This window comes from Aethalodelphis obliquidens, unplaced genomic scaffold (genome assembly GCF_003676395.1).
Source record: "Aethalodelphis obliquidens isolate GAN/ISIS:26980383/991018 unplaced genomic scaffold, ASM367639v1 scaffold43, whole genome shotgun sequence".
NCBI classification, from domain to species: domain Eukaryota; kingdom Metazoa; phylum Chordata; class Mammalia; order Artiodactyla; family Delphinidae; genus Aethalodelphis; species Aethalodelphis obliquidens.
In genome coordinates this window covers 14246316-14270853 of record NW_020837987.1, presented here as the reverse complement: position 1 = coordinate 14270853, position 24538 = coordinate 14246316, and the positions used below count along the sequence as shown (strand labels likewise).

The 24538-nt window shown below is 51.0% G+C and overlaps 1 protein-coding gene and 1 pseudogene across 3 annotated transcripts; one reads left to right on the top strand and one right to left on the bottom strand.

The window, feature by feature from the left end:
- The first annotated feature begins 547 nt into the window (after positions 1-547).
- LOC113605743 (ferritin light chain-like) lies at positions 548-1493 on the top strand (annotated as a pseudogene).
- Positions 1494-4149: 2656 nt separating this feature from the next.
- CPT1C (carnitine palmitoyltransferase 1C) lies at positions 4150-24203 on the bottom strand. 3 transcript variants are annotated; one of them, XM_027080260.1, is made up of 20 exons: positions 23968-24174; positions 23378-23440; positions 23130-23284; positions 18001-18140; positions 16588-16759; positions 16358-16459; positions 16138-16275; positions 11690-11767; positions 11348-11455; positions 11159-11243; positions 10528-10723; positions 10231-10413; positions 9425-9530; positions 7565-7681; positions 6648-6812; positions 6270-6404; positions 5480-5632; positions 4902-5015; positions 4689-4781; positions 4150-4464 (listed from the first exon to the last, which is right to left on the bottom strand). In XM_027080260.1, the coding sequence occupies exons 3-20, from the start codon at positions 23268-23270 to the stop codon at positions 4285-4287; spliced, it is 2406 nt and encodes an 801-aa protein (XP_026936061.1). In that variant the 5' UTR covers positions 23271-23284; positions 23378-23440; positions 23968-24174; the 3' UTR covers positions 4150-4284. The 3 variants fall into 3 exon arrangements, with proteins under 3 accessions (XP_026936061.1, XP_026936063.1, XP_026936062.1); XM_027080262.1 differs by having other exon boundaries at positions 11348-11422; XM_027080261.1 differs by lacking the exon at positions 23378-23440 and having other exon boundaries at positions 23968-24203.
- Between the last annotated feature and the right edge of the window lie 335 nt (positions 24204-24538).

Below are 24538 nucleotides of genomic sequence, written 5' to 3'. Positions count from 1 at the left end.
TATAACTGAGTCACTTTGATATAGAGCAGAAATTAACATATTATAAATCAATGATACTTCAAATAAATAAATTGTGACAAAATACGCATAATATAAAGTTTACAATTTTAACCTTTTTTTTTTTTTTTAATTTGGCTGCGTTGGGTCTTCGTTGCTGTGCGCGGACTTTCTGTAGTTATGGCGAGCGGGGCTTACTCTTCGTTGCGGTGCGCGGGCTTCTCCTTGCGATGGCTTCTCTTTCTTGCAGAGCACAGGCTCTAGGCGCGCGGGCTTCAGTAGTTGTGGCGCACGGGCTTAGTTGCTCGACAGCATGTGGGATATTCCCGGACTAGGCATCGAACCCATGTACCTTCCACTGGCAGATGGATTCTTAACCACTGCGCCACCAGGGAAGTCCCTGCCTCCCGTTTTCTTTCAAGAGTTTAATAGAGTGCGTTCTGCGGCCCCTCTCCCCCCCGTCCCGATCTGTCTCTTGCTTCAACAGTGTTTAAATTCAACAGACCCAGGGACGCCCCTTTGCTCCAGCCTCCCACCAGCCTCCAACCTTTTTTCCAGTCGCAACCTTCGAATCAGCCACTCAGCTATCCTCGCTCAATGGGACCAGCCAACACCATTTTTTTGGGCTTAACTCCTCAACCATGAGCTCCCAGATTCGTCAGAATTATTCCACCGAGGTGGAGGCCGCCGTCAACCGCCTGGTCAACATGCATCTGCGGGCCTCCTACACCTACCTCTCTCTGGTGAGGGTCCCCAGGACGCCCCCAGCCCAAGTTCCCCTCAGCTGCGCACCTCCGGCCCTCTGCGCACGCGCTGGCCTTCTTTGTCCTGTCGGATAGTCAGAGGCGGAGTCCGCATGCCTGGCTAACCGTTATTCCCGCCATCTCTTCCTGCAGGGCTTCTCTTTCCACCGGGAGGATTTGACTCTGGAGGGCGTGGGCCACTTTTTCTGCGAATTGGCCGAGGAGAAGCTCGAGGGCGCCGAGCGTCTCTTGAAAATGCAAAACCAGCATGGCGGCTGTGCCCTCTTCCAGGACATGCAGAAGCTGTCCCAAGCTGAGTAGGGTCAAACACAGGACCTGGTGGTAGGGTAAAACCCAGGACGCTGTGGAAGCTGCTGTGTTCACGGAGAAGAACACAGGCCCTTGTGGATCTGCATGTCCTGGGTTCTACCCATGCAGACCCCCACCTCTGCGACTTCCTGGAGAGCCACTTCCTAGATGAGCAGGTGAAATTCATCCAGAAGATGGGCGATCACCTGATCGACCTCCGCAAGCTGGCTGGTCCCCAGGCTGGGCTGGGCGGGCATTTCTTTGAAAGACTCACCCTCAAGCACGACTAGGAGCCTGCAGATCCCAGCAGGCTTTGAGGAGCCCCTCTGGTGTCAGGGCTTCTGCCTGAAGCCCCTCTCTGAAGCCAGTAGGCAGCTTGTTAACCACACTGGAGCCCTCTCCCCAGCCATGGTCCAAATGGAAACAATAAAGAGCTTTATGCAGAAAAAAAAAAAAAAGAGTTTTATGGTTTTAGCTCTTACATTTAGGTCTTTAATTTTGAGTCCATTTTTGTATACGGTATCAGATAAGGCTCCAACTTTGTTCTTTTGCACATGGATATCCAGTTTTCCTGATACCATTTGTTGAAAAGACTGTCCTTTCCCCCACTGAACGGTCATGGCAACCTTTCATACCAGGGTTTATTTCTGGGCTCTCTACTCTATTCCATTGTTCCGTATGTCTGCCTTTATGCCAGTACCACACTGTTTTGATTACTGTAGATTTATAATAACTTTTGAAATCTGGAAGTGTGAGATCTCAAACTTTGTTCCTCTTTTTCAAGATTGTTTTCACTATTCAGTGTCCCTTGAGATTCCATATGAATTTTAGGTTGGATTTTTCTATTTTGATTTAAAAAGTCACTGGATTTTGATAGGAATTGCATCAAATCTGTAGATCGCTTTGGATAGTATGGACATCTTCACGTTATTGTCCTCCAAGCCAAGTTTACGAGATGTTAACAAATTTTAATTACATGTGTGGCGCACAGTGCTGGCTTAAACGTTCCTCAAGACACCGCATTAGTTCATCCTATCAACAATATCACATTAATCAGACTGGATAAACAAGAAGCAGGAAGTGCATTAGAGGTATTGATAAGACACATGCTGTCCAGGGGATGGGAAATAAACTTTACAAAGTTTCAGGGACCTATCACATCAGTGAAGGTTTTAGGAGCCCAGGCATCTGAGGAGTGGGCAGTACCTACTGGAAAGGGAAGGACAAATACTGCATCTTACCACTAAGAAAGAAGTCCACGCTCTTCATCCTACGGGCTCAGGCATCTTCAGGTTCTGGAGGAAGCATATTCTACACTGGGAAATACTGCTCTGATCCATTTTTGGGGGGACACGGAAGACTTCTAGCTTTGAGCGACTCCCAGGCCAGGAAAAGACCTGCAGTAGGTACAAGCTGCAATGCAAGCAGCCCTGCCGATTGGGTCATGGGACCCAGAAATATCTGTAGATTGGCAAAGATGTCACACACGGTTTCTGCCAAGGATTCTCCCGACAGAGAAAGCACAGTGTCGACCCCAGCGTTGCGAAGCAAGGCCATGCACCACGTTCCAGAGGAACTCCTGGTGTGCGACTGAGCCGACAGAGATGTAGGATCAGAACACAGGCTATCACATGACATGCAGCCAGCATGGCCCATCGTGAGTTTATTCTGTTGGAACCCCCAAGTATTTCAGGGTGGGCGGATACAACAGCGATCCATCGGGAGGTGGATCCTAGATCAGGCATTAGCAGGACCGGAAGACACAAATAAGCTGCATAAGCAGGTGGGTCAGACCCCCGTGACATTCACCACCCCCCCCCCGCCCGCTTATGACTGCCCCCGCTTATGACTATATTGGACAGGCTGGAGTGGGGAGGTGTTCTTTATAATCAGCAAAGGAGGGAAAAAGCTGAGCAGTATTTTCACTCATTTAATTTTTTTTTTTCAAGCTCAATAACCTTGAATTTAACTTTTTTTTGCCCCCCCCCCACCGCCCAGCACAGCATGTGGCATCTTAGTTCCCCAACCAGGGATTGAACCCGTGCTCCCTGAAGTGGAAGTGCGGCGTCTTAACCACTGGACCGCCAGGAAGCCCCCTCATTTAACTCTTTGTCATGGAATTTTTAGGCATCTACAAAAGTAGGACAATCTCTAACGAACATTGTAAATCAACTATACCGTCAGTTTTTTAAAATGACAAAAGAAAAGTAAGGTAATATGATGAACCATCCCCATCCCAATGACCTTTCCCCTAGTTTCACTACTTATCAACTCGTGGCCAGTCTGGTTTCATCTATGCCCCTGTGGTATGCAGAACAATGGTTCCCCCAAAGATGCCCATCTCCTAGTCCCTGGACCCTGTGCATGTGTTACGCTACATGGCAAAGGGGAATTAGGTCGCAGATGGAATTAAGGTTGCTAATCAGTTGGTTTTAAGATTAGGAGCTAATCCTGGATTATCTGGGTGGGCTCAGTCTAACTACAAGGGCCCTAAGGACCACAAGGGTCCTTAGAAGATGATGGCAGGAGTCAGTCACAGGAGGTATGACTAGAGGAGAAAGCCACAGAGGGATGCAGCAATGCTAGCTGTGAAGATGGAAGATGGGGTCATAACCTAGGAATGTGGGCAGCCTCTAGAAGTAATAAGAATCCTGGGGGATTCATTTAGGAGATGTCAACCTTTAAGTTTAGGGTGGGCAGGGACTTCCCTGGTGGTCTAGTGGTTAAGACTCTGCACTTCCAATGCAAGGGGTGCAGGTTCGATCCCTGGTCGGGGAAGTAAGCACCCACATGCCCTGCAGCCCGGCCAAGAAAATATTAAAAAAAAAAAAAAGTTTAGGGTGGGCAGTTGGTGTTCCAACTGAGCTCATGAGAGCTCGTGGGGCTGTTTGACTGGGATGGGCTTCGAATGGTTGGGTTTGGTGCGACTAGAGCTGGAAATGCAGTAACTTGGGCAGGTGTTGGGGGTTATATCTGATGTGGTGATTGTAACCGGGAATTCATGGTGGGGCCTGGAGATGGATGGGAACTTTTCTCCTCTTCTACCCTGACCCTCACCTCTCCCATCCCTGCCCAGCTCGAGAGCACGGCAGACACCACATCCCCAGCGCACACATCTTTATTAGACCGGATGTGGGATTCCCAAACCCAAACAGGCTGCTTCTGTCCTGCACCAGCGCAGCCATAGAGACCTTCCCCCTAGTTCCTGGTGAGACCAGCTCCCCTCTGGAAGGTGTCAAAAGTTAGTGGCTGTCGTGGGTGCCCTGGAGCCCCTGGTATGGCAGGGGAGAGAGTCACGGCTGTGCCCCGAGTCGTCCTCCCCTAACCCTCTGCGCTTAAGACGCTGCCCCTCCTGGAAAAGGGCGGCCACGTCCAACAATGCATCCTCGATGTGCTGCCCCAGCCGGTGGGAGTCCTGGAAGGAGAGATGTGTCACGTCCAGGAGAAGCTGGGAGAGGAGCTCCCAGGGGCTGAGAAACAAGAGGTCTGGGGTCCCCGTTCCTGGGTCTGAGGGGTGAGGGGTTTGGGTATTAGGACTCCTGGATCATGGGATGGTCGGGAGATGGGAGTCTGCGCTCCTAGGAGAGCAGGGAAGTGGGAGTCCTGAGGGAGGAAGGGGCGGGGGTGGGTTAGTCTCACCGTTCTTGTGCTTGATTTTTTGCTGGAGATGTGGAAGGTGATCACATCATCCCCCATGAAAATGTAGGAAACACCATAACCATGGTCATCAGCCTTGACAGGGACAGAGTGAGGGCAACAACATAGCCCCTGGTCCCCCTCCCCACCCCCCACTAGGTAGGAGTGCGGATGCCCAGCCCCCTCCTCCCTCCCTCAGGGCCCAGGTCCACTCACAGGCCCGAATCCACCACCAGAGGAAACATAGTCGGGGTAACTGTGGACATCGAACAGGTGGATTTGCTGAACAGGAATCTGGCTGGTGGCCAGCTGCCACTGCTCCGAGTGAACCTGAGGGACACAAGTCGGTCACGTGTACAATAAAGACAAACTGACCGGCAAGTCCGCGCCGCCTTGGCTGAACTGCCTATTTCCCTTAAATCTGTGCCGTTCTGCCCCTCCGCTTCCTGACGTCACCCCTCTGCTCTTCTCCCTTTTGACCACACCCCTCTTTCCTTCTCCCAGAACCCGCCCTCTCTCCTTGTCCCCCCTCCCCCAACTACGCCCCTCTCCCTTTCAAGCCGTGACCCCGCCCCTCTCCTCTCTGACCACGCCCCTCGCGTTTCTTTCCATAACCACGCCCCTCTTTCCTGGCCCCTTTTCCCTCTCTGCTCTCTCCCTTTCTTTCCCGGGTCTCCGTAACTCTCTCCTCTGTTGATACCTCCATTTTCCAACATCACCCTCCTTTCCCGGAAGTGCCTCCCTTCTCCAGTGGTTTGCCACTTCCCTCTTTAACCCTTTCCCTGCACCCCAACCTGGTCCAGGAAGGGAGACTGCAGGTGGAGGAATTGGGAGACGATGTAGAGAGCAAAGAGGTGGCGGTCGACCCCCTGTCCACTCATCGCTGCCTTCAGCAGAGCTTGGTGCTTGTCTACCGCCAAGCGGAACAGGGCGAGGCACTGTGGGTCCTGGGGTCCCCGGGGAGGTCACAGGTCATGGAAAGACAGGAAGTGGGCTTACTGCTGAGGCCTGTCACACCCCCGGCCTCAACCTAGCTTGCAATATCCCTGCAAGGCAGAGATATCAACTCTATTTTGCAGAAGGGAAACAGGCACAGAGAGGGGAAGTCATTTGCCCAGGGTCACACAGCAAGGCAGAATCAGGTGGATTCCCAGGGCTGTCTGACTCTAGGGCCCAAACTCCTTCCATTGAACCACAATACTTCGTAAGTTGGGGGGAGAGGGAACAGAGGTGCCTGGGGGGTTCTGAGCAGAGAGGTTATATAGGGAACATGAAGAATGGTACAAATGAAAGGCACAAGGTCACACAGAGGTTAAATAAAGAGACCTACATTGTGGAACCAGGGCTCCCTCTTGGGTACTCCCCCAGTGCCCTCTGTGTGACCTCCATTAAAGCATGTATCACACTGTGCTGAACTACCTCTGTCTCCCCCCATCAGTGAGCTCCTTGAGGTCAGAGACCAGGCTTGGTTCCTCCCCTGTCCCATCACGGAGCTTGGACCTGAGAAGGTGCTCCTTAAAAGTTTGTAAATGTATGAATGAGTATGTGGAAATGACTGAAGCCTCAAACGAGGCCCACACCCACTGTCTTCTCTTTGTCCTCCATGGCTCTCACAAAGTTGCAGGCCTCCCTCGTGCAAGAACGCACCGTCTCTGTCCGCCCTTCCAGGAACAAGCGAGTCATGGTCGACTCATAAGTCAGGCAGAATTGACCCCTGTCCTGGGGACAAGGAGGAGAGGAGCCTGTCAGCTAGGCCCAGGAAGTCTTCACGGACTTGACCCCCCTCTGTCTGGACCTCCAGCTCCTCCTACCCATGGACATGTGACTGGGAGAGAGAAATCAAGATGGCGGACTCACCATGGCAATAACCGAGACGTCATTAAAGGGGTCAATGCAGCGGGTCTTGGGGGCCCAGGTGAACTGAGGTCCTGAGAGGGGGTGGGGGTCGGGAACCCAACTGACCCGAAAGTAGGCCAGCTGCAAGGCCATCTGGATGAAGCTGTCTGAAGAGAGATGCCAGCGTTTGATGAAGCTCTTGCCGAAGTGGGAGAAGGGGAAGACGTGGCAGTCGATGTTTCCAGACAAGGTCTTGGCTCCCCTCAGGGCTAGAGAGATGGATAGATGGATCTGCCAGAGAAGGAGGAGGGAGGAATGGCCAGGGGTTACAGATAGGGGTAGGTCAGAGCTGGGAATGGGGCTGGAAGTGAGGGGAATGGAGTGAGGTTGGGGTGGAATATGGAAAAGGGGACAAAGAAGGGAATGGAGCTGAAGGGCTAAAGATGGGGCTGGCAGTGAAGGTCAGGATAGGATTGGGGTTGGGGATAGGGATAGGATGGGGAATGGGGTTGAAAATGAGGACTGAATTGGAGCTGGGGATGGGGTTGGGACTGGGTATAGGATGGGATATGAGTTAGGGTTGGGTATGGGATGGGGTTAGGGTTGAGGATGGGGTTAGTGTTGGGTATGGGATGGGGCTAGGGTTGAGGATGGGGTTAGGGTTGGAGATGGAATTGAATTTAAGAATAGCGATGGAGTTGGGGATGGAGATGAGTTTGGTGTGGAGATGAAGTTGGGTTTGAGTGGGGATAGAACTAAATTGACATCGGGGATGGAGATGGGATTGGGGTTGAGCATGGGGCTGGGTGGTGGGAAGAGGGTTAGTATGGGGTGGGTTTGCATTTGGGGTTGTGGTTGGGATGGGGTTAGACTGAAGATAGGGTTGGGGTTTGAAGTTGGGGCTTTTGGGGGGATGGGGTGTGGGTTTGGTGTTGGGTTAGGGATGGGGTTGATTTTTCAGTTGAGATTGCAGTGGGGATGAGGTTAGAGTCAAAGCCAGGAATTTGGGGACTTGGAAGAGAGGCCTAGAAACCAGGCCTAACCTTGTCTGGAAGGTCCCAGTGCAGCCGCTGGGGCTGGGGCAGTGAGAGGTCAGGGTGCCCCTTGCAGTGACCATCTGCCGCGTAGCCCAGCTGAAAGCATTCTGTGGCCAGAGTGAACTGTGTACAAACGGAAGCTGTCAGAGTCCCTTCCTCCCTCTGGACCAAGGGACATTTAACCAGGGACCTCTTTTCTTAAGTCCCTTCTTAAGGGGGTCAGGGACAATCCTTGAGAAACAGAAACGTCTGATGGTCACAGGTGGGTTCTTGGGGTCATACTCATTGAGAGCAAGGCTAATACTAATACTCGGTGCTTACTGCCCTTGTACTTCTGACAGGCGGATAAAGAGCCACCAGTGGCTGCCCCAGCCCTCCCAAGACAACCCCCGCCATGATCCTAGGACAGGAGAGAGAAAGCTGGGCATAGCATGGGCTTCCTGTCCATGATCCTAGGACAGGAGAGAGAAAGCTGGGCATAGCACGGGCTTCTAGGGCTCAGCATTCCTTCTGATTGAGTGGTACCCAGGCCCTGCTGGTGGTTAAATGTTTTAAATCAGTCCTGATGGGGCACCTACTATGGGCCAGCCTCCCACTTAATTTCTCCCTAGAAAGAAGGGATTAAGATCCCCATTTTGACATTAGAATTAAATGAGGAGAAGAACCTCTCACTTTATGCCTTAGAGTTTCCATTTCTCTTTATCTTACTCTATGTGACATCTCTTTGTTCAAAGTCAATATGCAGAGATGACAGATGACAGGCAGTGTCTTGAGGGTCTGAGGTTAAATTGAATTGAGAGTGTCATTTACCAATATAATCAAAGGCAAATTCCCATTTTATAAACAATAAACAGGCACAGAAGACTCAGTGCTTACCTGGGGCTGTTCTCAAGATCTGGAAGCAACCTCCCTTCCCCTCATACATGCCTAATCCGCACCCTGGATCCCAGCTAACCCCTCATGCAACACCACGGAAGACTGGGAAACTGGTGGGGTGCAGACACCACCCCTTATGATTTAGGTACTAAGTGAAACAGAGAAAAGAGAGATGCTAAGGTTCTCAGGACTGGAGTGGAGCTTAAAGATAAAAGAAAATCCAACCTTTTCACCTGATGAAGCAGAAACTGAGGCTCAGAGGAGGGGAGTAACTTGCTGAAGGTCACGCAGCAAACCAGAGCTGGGAGATAGGTCTGACCCAGTGCGAGTATGATACGGTTGGTCACACTCTGGTCTCAGAGCATTCTGGATTCTTATTCTCGCTCTGTGACTCTGGGCAAATCACTTCCCTTCTCTGAGCCCCACATGCCCATTCATCAAAGAAAGGTCATAGGGACTTCCCTGGTGGTCCAGTGGTTAGGACTCGGCGCTTTCACTGCTGGGGCCCGGGTTCGATCCCTGATTGCGGAACTCAGATCCCACAAGCCTTGTGGCACGGCCCAAAAAAAAAAAAGGAGAGAGAGGGCTTCCCTGGTGGCGCAGTGGTTGAGAATCCGCCTGCCGATGCAGGGGACACGGGTTCGTGCCCCGGTCCGGGAAGATCCCACATGCCGTGGAGCGGCTGGGCCCGTGACCTGTGGCCGCTGAGCCTGCGCGTCCGGAGCCTGTGCTCCGCAACGGGAGAGGCCACAACAGTGAGAGGCCCGCGTATCACAAAAAAAAAAAAAAAAAAGAGAGAGAGAGAGAGAGAAAGAAAGGTCATAATCCCAGACACCCTTTTTTGCTGCGGGGCGACCCTGGTCTGGTCTCTGCCTCTCTCTGAGCCTCCGTTTTTCCTCTGACCTTAAGGCGCTGGAGAAGAAGGTCTTTGGAGATGGGCGGGGGGTGTGGGGGGGCAGCCCGCAGGGTGGGGCCGGCCAGCTGCCATACCTCCCACATGTGTCCTGAGATGGGGCAGTCAGCCCACGAGTGCTCCACGCTGAGGCCCAACTTCCCGTTGGAGAAGACGATTAAGGAGAAGGATTTGTCAAACCAGCTGCGGGGGGAGAGTTCAGAGTATTCACCAAAGAGGCCAGGAGGGACGTCGGGGGGCTCTCTGTGAGAACTCAGGGGGTTTCCGTGGGGAGATCTAGGAATCAGGGCTGGGATCCTGGTATGGGGAGCTCTAAGAAGGTGGAGGTACTGATGGTCTCTGAGATGTGTCTCAGGTTTGGAGAGTTCAGGGCTTTTGAAAGAATGTGATAAAAAAAGTTCAGGGTTTACAGATGCTGAGAGCTTAGGCGGACTCTCCCAGGAGCCTCAGAACTCAGAGTGGTGCCTGGTGGGCATCAAGGAAGTTGTCTGAGGAGCTCTACGTAGGTGGGGTCCCAGGTGTGAGGTCCTGGGTTTGGGGTGCCTGCATTAAGGTCTGAGGATTCCATAGTTTGCAGTTCTGAGTCTGAGGTCCCCAGGCTTGGGGTCTAGCTGCAGGTCTCTGGGTCTAGGGGTCCCAGGTTTGGCATTTGTTAATCCTCATATCTGGGGTCACTGGGTCTGAGATTCTGAGTCTGGAGTCCCAGGTCTAGAGTTTCTCAAGGTCTGAGGGTCCAGGTCAGGGGTTTGGTGGTCCTTAGATCTGTGGTTGTGGATCTGGGGTCCCAGGTCTAGCGGTTATCTGCTTCAGAGGTCCCCAGGTCTCAATGCATTGGGTCTGGGGTCACAAGTGGGGTGGGGTTCAAATCCCCAGGCTGACTCACCGGTCGTGGCCCCTACCGGCCAGCAGGGCGTGGGCGTAGGCGTCTAAGGAAGCTGCGGGGTCCTCCCTGGTGAGCCCCGCGGGCTCAGAGTCGAGTGATACAAAGAAAGCAGCCCCTTCGACGGCCTCCAGGGCCTCCTGGGCCTGGGTCTTCAGGGACCTCCGCACCTGGGCCCACATGTCCCTGTCGGGGGAGTGCCTGAGTTCCGGCTGACTGTCTACCCTGCCCAGCCTCCACCCAGCCTTCAACCTCAAGATGCTGGCTGGGCCTCCGGGCCCCCAGATCTGTGACCCTCACCTTGGAGCAGCGGTCAAGGCCGCCAGATGCTCCTCGTGGGGGCAGGCAGGAGAGGGGTCGTCCAGGATTCGCTGGAACTGCTGCTCCAGGGCCCGCGGGGAAAGCAGGCCGCTTTGGGTGTGGGTCCCCACGCGGAAGAATCGGCCCCGGTGGAAGACGGCCACGTGTCTGCTGTCACGGAGGTGGCGGATGTGGTCTAGGGGTGATACATTATAAGAATAACGTGCTCTGTGATGACCTAGATGGGTGGGATGGGGGCGGGGGTCCAAGAGGAAGGGGGTATATGTATACATATAGCTGATTCACTTTATTGTACAGTAGAAACTAACACAACATTGTAAAGCAGTTATACCCCCCCAAAAAAAAGAATAACGACCTTTATTAGGCACTTTACCAAGCGGCTTGCACTGTCTGACACACTCCTTTAATCCTCACCACCCTAGGTACCCTTATTACCCCATTTTAGAGAAGAGGAAACTGAAGCTCAGAGAGGGTAATAATTTGCCCAAGGTCACACAGCTTGGGAGTTACAGAGTTGGTATTTGAACCCAGGCAGGCTAGCTCCAGAGAGCGTGCTCTTAGCCACTACACTGTTCTGCCTCTATCAGTGAGGAGGGGAGAGGGGGCTCACCTTTGTGGACCCCGGGAATTCGCGTGGTGTTGAATATCTTCTCATACTGGGCAGAGCACAAGGGCCGCATTCCCATCAGCAAAGTCTGCAGGAGGTCATGGGCCCATGAACTGCTTCCCAGGACCCATGTGGCCTCATGGTCTCAGGACCACAGCCTCTGTCCCCAGCCCGCGGGGGCAGCCCTCTTACCGGCAGGATCTCCTGTCGGTTCAGGCGGTGGCGGTACAGGAGGAGGGCGTGGACCGCGTTTCCGGCACGGGCGGCCTGCACGGGAGTGGGCGTGACATACAGGAAGTCCTGCGGGCCGGTCCAGGGGATAGTAAAACGCCTGGGGTCAGGTTTGCCTCTGATGGGGGCACTGACCCCAAACACAGGTCTTGATCCCAACAGAGTTAGGATGGTGAAATCCAGATTGTGATTGAGGTCACTGACCCTAAACCCCACATTCTACTCAGACACCCCAACCCTAGACCCCAGGAACTATGAACCCCATCCCCGGCCCGGTGCCTAACCTCCTTCTCCCCTTCTCACCATCATATAATAGTTGCTATTCACCATCAGTGAGTTCCGGGAGCGCAGGTACACAAATTCTTCCCACCAGTCACTGACCTAGGAGTGGGGCAGAGAGACACAAAGCTGCAGTGGCTGGGGTCAAGGTACGGGGGGTGAGTGGAGGAGGGGAGCCCCCCAAGACTTTGCTATGTCAAATAGGGAGGGTGGAGCTCAATGAAGGAGGCATCAAGATCAATAACTAGCAATAACCTAGAAGTCCATCAATGGGGGATCAGTTAGCTAAACCATGTAACCCTCGTGTTATGGAACACTTCACAGCTGTTAAAAATAAGTTATATCTGGGCTTCCCTGGTGGCGCAGTGGTTAAGAATCCGCCTGCCAATGCAGGGGACACGGGTTCGAGCCCTGGTCCGGGAAGATCCCACATGCCGTGGAGCAACTGAACCCGTGCGCCACAACTACTGAGCCTCCACTCTAGAGCCTGTGAGCCACAACTACTGAGCCCACGTGCCACAACTACTGAAGCACACGCGCCTAGAGCCCATGCTCTGCAACAAGAGAAGCCACCGCAATGAGAAGCCCGCGCACCGCAACAAAGAGTAGCCCCCGCTCACAGCAACTAGAGAAAGCCCGTGTGCAGCAATGAAGACCCAACGCAGCCAAAAATAAATAAATTAATTAATTTTTTAAAAAGTTACATCTATATTACTGACAGAGAATGAGCACCAAGACAGGCTGCAGAGTGAAAAAGGCTAGGCACACAACAAGATATATGAAACTATCCCATTTTATTTAAAAAAATACTACTAAGACCCAACCTGTTCACCAAGTGGATGAATAGACAACCAAAATGTGGTCTATCCATATGATGGAATGTTAATATAAAAAGGAATGAAGTTCTAAGTCTTTGGGGCTACAATGAAAACATTATGCTAAGTGAAATGACTCAGGCACAAAAGGACAAATAGTGTATAATTCCATTTCTATGAAAAATCTAAAATAAGCCAATTCAGAGAGACAAAGTAGAACAGAGGTTACCTGGGGCTTTGGGGAAGTGAGAATAGGGAGATTTTGCTTAGTGGACACAGAGTTTCTGTTTGGGATGATGAAAAAGTTCTAGAGAGAGATAGTAGTGATGGTTACACAACACTGTGACTGTACTTAGTACCACTGAATTGTACACTGAAAAATGGTTACAGTGACAAATTTTATATTATGTATATTTTATTTTTATTTTTTTGCGGTACACGGGCCACTCACTGTTGTGGCCTCTCCCGTTGCGGAGCACAGGCTCCGGATGCGCAGGCTCAGCGGCCATGGCTCACGGGCCTAGTTGCTCTGCGGCATGTGGGATCTTCCCGGACCGGGGCACGAACCCGTGTCCCCTGCCTCGGCAGGTGGACTCTCAACCACTGCGCCACCAGGGAAGCCCAATATATTATGTATATTTTAATCACAATTAAAATTATATATGATATTTGTTTTATATATAATATTAAATATTAATGTGTTATGATATATAACATATTACTAAATACTTTAAAATTATATGTTATAAATAAAAATTATATACTTAAATATATGTATATATCTCCCTGGGTATAAATATATGTATATATACACTCAGAAAAGACTCTGACCAAAGTGTTTCTCACAGGCGATGGTGGGAGAAACAAGAATTAAAGGGAGGTAGTCAGAGAGGACTTGAATGTTTTCTAGATGTTTTTCTTTCTTCTATGTCATAGAATTGCGTAGAATCTATGAAGACATACATGTTTGCTTGCGTCTTAAAGTTCATGGCATCCTACATTTCCTTACACTTAGACTAGGCAGGATGTAGTTGTCATTCCCTGGAAATGTGCAACATCTTCTGGAAAAATCCATAAGTTTCCAGCAAACGGTAGAAAAGTTCGATATATTGACCTAGCCAGGGGTTATCTGGTTATATGCATACATAAAACTTCATTAAGCTGTACATGTAAGATTTGTGTATTTTACAATACTATATGTATAATATTGTGGAATTCCCCGGCTGCCCAGTGGTTAGGACTCTGCACTTCCACTGCAGGGGGCATGGGTTCAATCCCTGGTCGGGAACTAAGATCCTGCATGCCCCTGTGGCCTGGCCAAAAATAAATAAATAAATAATTTGTAACATTATATGCATATCATGTACCATTTTTTTTCAAAGAAAAGCCTCACCAGCATCAAAGCTTGCTAAAGTCTATGACTCAGAAGAAAATCCTAGAGATCATTGTGGAGCAAGATTTTAACTTCCAGGAACCCAACTGTTGGGGTGGGAGGTCGGGGAGGGGTGGGGCGGTAGGGGCATTGGGGAGGTGGCAATGAATCAGAAAATCTCCAAAGAAAAAAAAAAAAAGAAAAAAGAAAATCTCCAAAGCAAAGCAAAAATTTATCTGGTTTTAATAAAGGCCACTTTAGTGCACTGCACCAATGGCTTTAGGTACATCATAGGATCTTTCAGGAAATGCTACATTGTCAAGGTTCTTACTGTGTTCCTGACAATACAGAGGATGAAGCTGTGCAGAAAGTAGGAAGATACGGACAAGTCTGAGTCAAAAAGCAATTGAGAAGAGATGGATTCTGAGCGTGAAAGTCTTAGGGATGCTTAAGCCAATTTATTACAATTTACATTTCCGTTTTTCTGAGCTTGCTTGGGAGTGACAGTTGATACAAATCTATGTCTAAGTAAGTCTGAGCTGTTTTAACGTATACAGTTGATTCTTATTACTCGCGGTCGTTATGTCCTGTAAAGTGGCAGTGAACGCTGATTAGCGAACACTGAGCCATTGTTCCAAGGGGAAATCAGGGTCAGGTTCCTTCCAGCCCTGTTCCATCTCAGCTGGGAACGTGCACGGCGGGCAAGCCAAAATTTTTGGCATCCCGCGCATGTCCGTGAATGACTATGAAAGTGCCATGAATACTGATTTGGGGTTACAAATACATTTTAGCAAGTCAGCAAATCTGCAAATACAGAATGCATGAATAATGAGGATCGACCTATATAATAAGTGATAAGAAAGCACTGTGTTAGACTTTATTTTCCCTTAGTTGTCCATAAGATAATGGTGTATGTTATAACTGGCAGTGCCTTAGAGGTACAATGAAATATATATAATATGGTGTGTATATACATTATTTATATATAATAAACAACACATATTTATATAATTTATATATTATATAATTGCTATATTATTTATATGTGTATATATATATATATTTTTTTTAAGAGCAGAATCTGGTCCAAGAGCATGAAGGGAAAAAAAAAAAACCCTTAAAACTAAGGCTTGTTGGGCTTCCTTGGTGGCACAGTTGTTAAGAATCCTCCTGCCAATGGAGGGGACACGGGTTCGAGCCCTGGTCTGGAAAGATCCCACATACCACCGAGCAACTGGGCCCATGCGCCACAACTACTGAGCCTGCGTTCTACAGCCTGCGAGCCACAACTACTGAGCCTGCATGACACAACTACTGAAGCCTGTGCGCCTAGAGCCCGTGCTCCACAACAGGAGAAACCACCGCAGTGAGAAGCCCGCGCACCTCAACGAAGAGTAGCCCCTGCTGGCCGCAACTAGAGAAAGCCGTGCACGGCAACAAAGAACCAAAGCAGCCAAAAATAAATAAATTTATGAAAAAAAACCCACTAAGGCTTGCATAAAAAGAATGAAATATTGCCATTTGCACAACATGGATGGACTTAGAGATTATCATACTAAGTGAAGTAAGTCAAAGAAAGACAAATGTTATATGGTATCACTTATATGTGAAATCTAAAAAAGTGATACATCTGTCTCTTCTTCCTACCTTCACCTCATCACATGCTGCCTGACAGATATTTGTGGCTTCCTACGGAATGGGAGGCCTGGAAGCCGCTTACAGGGTGACTCGCTTACTGGTTCTATGCCTCGGTTTCCCAAGGATCTCAACTCAGAGTGCGTTCTAGGGCTCTAGCTCCTGAAATCATAGTAGAAGCCCGTTTGGCGTCTTCGCCCAGACAGGGGAGAGGAAACAAGAACTGGGGGCGGGGCTTAGAGACCCGGCAGGCCAGAGGAGGGGCTGAAATGTTGGAAGGGGCCCGGAATTCTGGTTTAAATAGTGGAGGGTTGGGGGCGGAGCTCTGGATGTGGGCGGACCCTGGAGGCGGAGCTTAGATTATTGAAGAGCCGGGCTCAGAATGCGGGAGCACGGGGGGACGGGGCTCAAAAATGTTGGCACAGGATGGACGGGTTCCAGAATATGGGAGAGGAGGGAGGAGCTCAGAATATTGGATCCATCTGGGGCTGGGTTTAAAATATTGGAGCGTGGGGGCGGGGCTCAGAATGTTCTCACGTCTGGAGTGAAGCTCCAATCTCCGCTGGGCCTGGGGGTTGTGGGCGGGGCGAAAAACTGGCAGGGTTAGGAGGGCCGGCTCAGAACCTTTGCCTACAGGATGCTGTACTCACATAATTGGACGCCCACCAGGACTTGAGCTGAAGGTACCACTGCAGCAGTGACGCCTGCAGCCTCAGGAATTCCCGTGCTAGGGCCGCGGTCCAGTCGAAGTCCTCGTCGGAGAGGACGGGTCGGACAGACTCCAGATACTGAGGGGCAAGGAGGGGAAGACGGCAGGTCACACCCCACTGCTCAGCAGCCTCCCGCCCCATCCCCGGGTACCTGGCCCACCTTGCGCACGGTGTCCTGCACGGAGGGCACAGGCTGACGCGGCAGGGAGCGTTGGTAACTGAAGAGCATTGGGTGGCGGCCGGAGAAGATGCGAACCAGGGCCTGGCGGAAAATTAGTGGTTCATTAAACTCACTGCAGCCCGGCAGCCAGGTGTTGGGGGTAGCGGGGTGGCAACCCACAGAGAGAACGGGGCAGAGAGAGTTTGAGCAGGGCTCTGCCCCTCGCATACCAGCCAGGTCTTGGTGCGCGAGGACGTGGCTCCGTGGGATTGGAGGAGCCAGCCGTGGTAGGACAGAAGTAGCCTCAGGGCCACATGAAGCGTGAAGATCAGAGCTCCCCACAGACACGAAGCAAACAGCGCGGCCGCCAGGACCCCCCGAAGCCTGTGATGCTGTCCACCCCTGGGGTGGGGTGGGGTAGAGAAAAAGAGTATAGGCCTGGGTCTCCTGGCCTCAGAACACCCCTTGCCTCCAGCCCCACCCAGCGCCTGCCGTTCCTAACACGCTGACTCTGATCTTTTAGCTGTTGGAGGAATATCCTGTAGCATTAGAGTTGGTCAGAAAAAGTCCAGTTTCCTCATTTGTGAAGTGCTAGGTGTGATTTTTTTCTCGGTACACCCACCATCTCCTCCCAGGACTGCGGAGACGCCAAGCTTCTAAAATCCCTTCCCATGGAAATTGGCAGGTGCTTAATAAATAAGAGCTGGTATTTCTAGTGAAATATACCAGATCAAATTACACTGTAAGGCAGTGGTTCTCAATGTGTGGCCCGTGGACCAGCAGCATCAGGACCACCTGGGAGCTTGTTAGAAATGCAAATTTCTGGGCCCCATGATCTCCATCTCTTGGCGTTCAGGCTAGCAATCAGTGTTGTAACAAGCCTTCCAGGTGACTTCAATACAAACTCAAGTTCAGGAAATGCTGGTCTAAAGATACAGTAAATCAACATGTTTGCAAAGTTGCAATCAGACAGGCTGTGAGCAAATCCCACCTGGAGGACTCGGGGCAAGCCACTTCCCCTCTGTGGGTAAATCTAGCCTTCCTAGAAATTTCTATGTCTGATCCTGGATCTGCCCTTTGAGGCCGTCTGCACAAAGTTTGAACCTTCTTCCCCAGGAGGACTAATCCAAGAGTTAGAACCTGCCACTTCACCCACATCTGGTTTCCAAACCTTCCCCAACAACTATAGTAATTCAACCACTCCTATTTAATAACCTCCTAGTAATGTACTGAATATTCCACATGCATGATTTTGTTTAATTACTCCAACCACCCTAAGAAGCAATTATTATTATTCCCACATTACAGGTGAAGACCCTGACACCAAGAATGGTGAGGTCTCTTGCCCAAGACTACACAACTGTAGATTAGCAGAGTTCATACTTCCATTAGTATATATAACCATAACTGGATATTGTCTACTTTGCCACCATCCCCTTTAGCAAGAAGCAGCCAGGATGGAAAATGTACAGAGACAAGAGAGGAAATCACCTCCTTTTACTTGAGTCTGTACCTTTATTTATCTGACCCCAAGTAAGTCTCAAGGGTTACTTTTCTTTAAGGAGCATACATGCTGATAGAGAAACTTACTGGGTGGAGGGAAAGGGATTAGGAGGTTACTGGGCTGAAGTGGGAGACCTCACCAGTCTGGCAGCAACTCTTTGATTTTCTCCATCAGTCCTAAGGAAGGATCCAGCTGGAGGAACCAGGCAAGCTGGATTGCACTGAAGAGGAACAGCCAGCTGAGGGGGCTAGCAGGGAACACACCTGTGAGAAAATCGTTCTGCGGAGAGGAAAGGGCACCTATTCAATCAATTATCCCATCTGCTCAGCACCATTCTTAGATGTTGATTCAGCACTGAGCTGGGTGTACCAGACGCCGTGGGGAACAGACACATCTGGGTCTTGCCCCCAGGGAGGTCAGACCAGAATGGAGTACTAATGGCGATAGGATAGGGCAGGTTGCTCAGCCTGAAGGAGTCAGGGAGGGCTTCCTGGAGGAGAGGTTACTCCCAGGCAGGACCCCGAAGGTGAAACTGTCAAAAAAGCAAACTGGTATCCCCTATACAGCAGGGTCCAGAGCTCAGGAGCTGGCCATGGGATGACTGAGGAATGAATCAAAGTGTTGGGTAACTAATCAGACTCCCAGGGGAGCATGCTAGAGTTGACTAACATTTCCTTTTAAATTTTTATTTATTTATTTATTTATTTATTTTGGGCTGCGTTGGGTCTTTGTTGTTGCCTGCGGGCTTTCTCTAGTTGCGGCGAACGGGGGCTACTCTTCGTTGTGGTGCGCGGGCTTCTCATTGTGGTGGCTTCTCTTGCTGAGGAGCACGGGCTCTAGGCGCGCGGGCTTCAGTAGCTGTGGCACGTGGGCTCTAGAGCGCAGACTCAGTAGTTGTAGCTCACGGGCTTAGTTGCTCCACGGCATGTGGGATCTTCCTGGGCCAGGGCTCGAACCCGTGTCCCCTGCATTGGCAGGCAGATCCTTAACCACTGCGCCACCAGGGAAGCCCCAAGAGTTGACTAACATTTAATGAGCACTTACTACATGCCAGGTGCCGTTTGCAAGGCTTAACTCTTTAATTAACTCCCAACAACCCCGTGAAGTAGGTACTAAGATGTTCTCTTTTTACAAAAGAAAACACGTAGGTTCAAAGTCACACAGAGAGCATGGTTAAGCCGGGATAAGAGCTGCTGTTGGTTTTGGTATCACCACCAGGGCTCAAGAAACCACTCCCTCTCCTCTTCCCACATTTTAATAACCAAGAAGGCCTCAGAGATCATGGTTTAGACCTTGGGCTCTGGAGTCCCCACCCTCTGCGTTCAGATCTCTGCTCTGTCACTACCTAGTAGAGTGACCGCAAGCAAGTGACTTTACCTCTCTGTCTCAGTTTCCTCATCTGTAGGATGGGAACAATCCCAGTACTTGGCTCATAGGGCTGTCACAAGGGCTGGATGAGGAAATATTCTACAAATGCTTACTGCAGTCCAACAACAGTGACAAGACAGCAAGATTCCTGCTCTCATGGGGGATAGAGACAATACCTACATAAGTAAAGGCTTTAGTGAAGTGGGTCGGATGACGAGAGGTGCTATGGAGAAAAACAAAGCAGAGGGCTCGGGGTGGGGGGAGCAGAATGGTAAATTGCATAGCTCATAGCCAGGCACACTGTAGGTGCTCAGTAATTATTATGATGATCCCCTCTGTTGCTAAGCTACTTCTCACTGGAGATGTAGTTACTTGGCAGTCTCCCTTTGGCTTGGCAGGAAAAGGTTACTGGCAAATGTGGTTATTTTTGTTGTTTAATTTTCTTTTTAAAAGAAATTTTCAGTTCTTCTATCTAGGGCTCTGTATTGCAATAGAACAGGGGCATCCTAATAACAGGAAATGTCTCCATAGCACTTCCCAAGTACAAGGAGCGTCATTAAATTATCTCGTTCCCCTGCCACTCAGTAAGATAGAAATTATTATTATCTTCATCATACGGGTGAGGAAACTGAGGAGATAGGAAGTTTGAAGAACTCCTCGAAGGCCACATGGCCAGGAAGTGGTGGAGGTAGGATTTGAACCCAGGTTCCCTGGCTCCAGGGTCCACTGTCAATCACTTAAACCATCCGGGATGCCTTGTGACCCTAATGCACCAGGATGAACCACAAGGTACCGAACTCTGAAGTCTGCCGTATCTCAGAATTTCATATTCATTTGGAAATGATTTCAGATGACACTCAAATCTCCTGCCAATGAACCACCCACTAAGTGCCGGATGCCGTGCCATATGCTTGGCCCAAGTGACCCACTGCACATAATTCACAACAGCTCTTTTGGCATAGATATTGAGATCCATTCTAGAAAAGCACCCCAGGATGGTGGGGCCTCAGCATGGACTCCAGAGCCAGACTGCTAATTCTAGCTCTGCCTCTACTTCTGCATCTTAGCAGCTGTGTGACCTGGGAAAAGTGAAAGCACCTCTCTGGGCTTCCGTAAAATGGGACTAATGATAGGCTTACCTTAGAAGGCCCTAATGGGACTTCCCTGGCAGTCCAGAGGTTAAGACTCCATGCTTCCACTGCAGGGAGCGCGGGTTCGATCCCTGGTTGGGGAACTAAGACCCCACGAGCCGCGCGGCACAGCCAAAAACAAAAAGCCCTGATGAGGACCAGATGAGCAACAGAGTCAGAGGGCTTGGTTGGTACTGAGCCTGAGACACATTACTACCTAGTTTTATTTTAGAAATGAGAAAGCAGAAGCTCAGAGAAGTTACTAACATGCTGGAGGCTACACAGCACCTATGTGGCATGTAAGACAAGAATCGCGATGCTGGAGTGGTCACTTCTGTGAGCCAGGCCTTCTGCTAAGACAACTAATGCTTACAACAATCCTTTGAGGCAGGGACTGTCAAGGTTCCCATTTTTTAAGTGAAGAAAGTAAGGTTTAGGGCTTCCCTGGTGGGGCAGTGGTTAAGAATCCGCCTGCCAATGCAGGGGGCACGGGTTCGAGCCCTGGTCCAGGAAGATCCCACATGCCGCAGAGCAACTAAGACCGTGCGCCACAACTACTGAGCCTGCGTGCCACAACTACTGAAGCCCGCATGCCTAGAGCCCGTGCTCCGCAACAAGAAAAGCCACCAAAATAAGCCCATGCACTGCAATGAAGAGTAGCCCCTGCTCACCGCAACTAGAGAAAGCCCGCACGCAACAACAAAGACCCAACGCAACCAAAAATAAATAAATAAATTTTTAAAAAAGAAAAGAAAGGTTTAGCAATGAGTCTATGGAATTACAGCTCTGGCATTGCTGATGGCACAGCCCCCATCTTGGGACCAAGTTCCAGGAGCTACGGCTTCAGGGTGGTTCCTGGGGTCCCAGACTGGAGAGGAAGGATGTGAGAGCTCCACGTGACCATCAGGGAGAGAGGCAGCTATGTGACAGAAAGGCAAGAGTTGTCATTATTACAATTATCAATTAATACTAATATGAGGATCTGGTGGGGGCCATTTGCAACAGGTGACATGAGTCAGAAAAGAGCTTCAGAGGTGACTCAGATACAGGGGTGACAGTCAAAATATTCGACACAGCAACACCAGTCCAAATCCGTCTATAAGCATAGAAATCAGAACAGTGGTTGCCTCGCAGTGAGGGTGAGGTAGGGAGTGCTGGCTGGAAAGGAGCTCGAAGGAACATCCTAGAATGATGGCAGTGCTGTCTTGATGGGGAGTTGGTTACACAGGTTACAAAGATATTACAAAATTCAAGGACTGTACACTTAAAAACAATCTGTGCATTTTTCTGTATATAATTAGATCTTAGTTTAAATGTCTATTTATGTGTATATATATAAATGTGTGTATTTAACCACAGGTTAACATTGTAGCTGCTGGGTTGGCCTGAGGTGCAGGGGGTCCCAGGGGCGGGGTCTCTCTGGGAGTTTGGGTTAGTGGCTATTTATTCACTGGAGCAGATACATCTCTATTTTAATAACCATTTTAACAGCCAATATGGCCACAGAAGTGTGATCCACCCTGCTCAAATGTCTCGGCTTCCAGAGATCCTCCTGGGCTGCCCCCTGGTTTTATTATAACACCTCCATGCTCCCTCTTCCCTGCCTGCTTTATCTTCCTCCATAGCACGTCACCACCTAAAATACTCTATGGTTTGCTTGTTTATCTTCTTTATTGCCTTCTCCTCCAGCTTGATCAAGAGCTCCAGGAGGGCAGATCTGTCCATCTTGCTCCCTGCCGTGTCCCCAGTGCTCCAAACAGTGCCAGGCCCTTAACAGATGCTCCACAGATTTTCGGTAAATGACGAACAATATTATAATCTAAAGCTAACACTTACTCAGCACTTGCCATGGGCCAAGCACCTGGCTCAGTGCTTACATGAACTCAAAACTGTCCTGTGAGGGAGGTGCTACCATCACTCCTGTTTCACACGTGGGGAACCTGAGTCTCAGAGCAACGCGCTTGCCCAAGGCCACACAGCTAGTCAGTGGCAGAGCCAGGATTCAAACTCAGTCCTGGCAGACCCCATAGGTGTTCAAGACCTGTGTTCACAGAAAGAGGGTGTGACCAGCAGGGAGACTCCATACGTAGATGGTGCCAGAGTTCTAGAACCAGGGAGTCTCGGGCTGACCTGGGTGGGCCCTGGGTAGATGTGGGCATTCTAGGGCAAGGAGTTTGTCTTTTCCAGAGCTGGGGCAGCAGGGTTTGTGGTGATGGGTAACTAGACGATACAGACAGTGGAGGTTCACATCTCAGAACGGTAGGGAGGGTGTGCCACATATTGGAGAGGGTACTGGAGGTTCACAGCAGGGGCAAGGAGGGGCCTCTCAGACCCAGTGGGTAAGGACTATGGCAAAGGGAGGCCTTCAGGATTGGGGTGTGGGCTACCCAAGATGTTGATCAAGCCATGGGGTTCTGGAATCGGAAGCACCTCGTTTAGAGGCAGAGATGAAAGGGAACGGTAAGGGGACTGAGTTCTAGAAAGTGGAGTGAAAGTTGTGTTTGTGGGTGTGGGGAGAGTGGGAAGGGCTTCCAGGAAGTGGGTACAAGAGGTAAAGGGCAGTTCCCAGTAGGTGAGGTTGAGGATCCCGGAAGTGAGCCATAGAGAACCCGGAAATGGCTTTAAGGGGTCCTGAAGAGACACCAAAATTCCCAGAAGGGGTGACAGGATCCCAGAAGTGGGACCACCAGGATGCCGGAAGGGAGCCTCAGGCATCCCGGAAGCAGGTAACTGGATTCCCGGAAGGAAACCAAGCCGCAGCCCTCCTCACCCAGAAACGGGACAGATGCCTTTTCCAAGAGCGCAGTCCGGAGAGGTAGATCTCCTGCAACATCGGGGCACTGAGCTCCACTTCTCCCGCGTCCGAAGTCAGCGAGGGTCGGAAGCCCACGGCCTGGTGCGCTTCAGCCATGTCACGCTACAGCCCTGGGAGGAGGACAGAGGGTCATTCTCCAGACCCCCAGCCCCTTCTCCGCAGACCCAGGGACATAGGACGCCAGCTCACCCTTCCCTAACCACCTGAGGGGTCTTGAGGGTCCTGGCCGAAGACTCCGGTATCGGGAGGACTTCAGTTGGGGACCTCTGTGAACACACAGAAAGGCAGGAGGGATAATTTGCGGGATAATAGCCCTTTTGCGGCTATTCTGAGAACATGGTGCGGGGACAGTGCCCCCCCCCCCGCAAGGGCCTTTCAAGATTCGGGGTTCGGGGCGGGAAACCGGTCCAGGGTGAGTTGCGGGATCTCGGGAAAAACATTAGTCCTAAACCCATTTGAAACGAACACCTGCCGGACGTTGGCATTGTCCACTCCATTTCCGCTTCCCATTCCAAGGCTGGGGCTGGGGGGTGGGAGTGAGGAGGGATTTGGGTGGGGGTTCTCTATAAATTCATACGCTCTGGGGTAGCCCAGCGTCCCCTCCCCCCGCCCCCGGGCTGAAGGGGATGCGGGGGGGGAAGCACCCTACTGCGCATGCCTCGCGGGCAGGGATGCTGAGGCTGAGAGGAGAGGCGAGCGTCGAGGACAAGTGATGGAGAGGCCCGCACTCCCAACCCAAGACACAATCCTCCAGCCCCCGCAGGAGCTCGGGCCCCTCCAGTCCGGCACTTACCACGCTGAGTCAGGGGTCCGCCGATCGGATCCTGGAGACCAAGCCCGAGTACACCCCCCCGACCCCCGATTTAGAGCGCCGGACTCAAGCCTCCCACTTGCATATACCCAATCCCAGTGACTGTGAGTCCAAGACTTGGTCGATGGGCCTCCGGAGCACCTGTCCGCCTCCAACTATCCAACATCCAGGAACCCGGATTTCTGTCTAACGGGTGCCTCGCCGGGTATTCAAGTCCCAGGTTTTAACCCCGCCCCCTTCCAATCTTCTATCCCCGCCCCCTTCCAATCCCCACGCTCAGTTCCCGCCCCCTTCGAATCCCAGCGTCCAATCCCCTCCTTCCGTTCGATTCCCAGCCCACAGACTCCTACCCGCCTGATTCTCCACCATTGGGCCTCCCCCGTTCTACGCAGCACTTCTCCTCCGAACCCGTTTCTTCGGCTCTCCAGTCCACTCTTTGTCTCTCTTCTTTCTCTTTGAGGAAGGAAACTCAGCTTGGAACTCACAGACCACGCGCGTGGGAGCCAGAGTGAATCTCAGCCCTACCACCCAGGAGAGGGGGGAGGACTGCTTT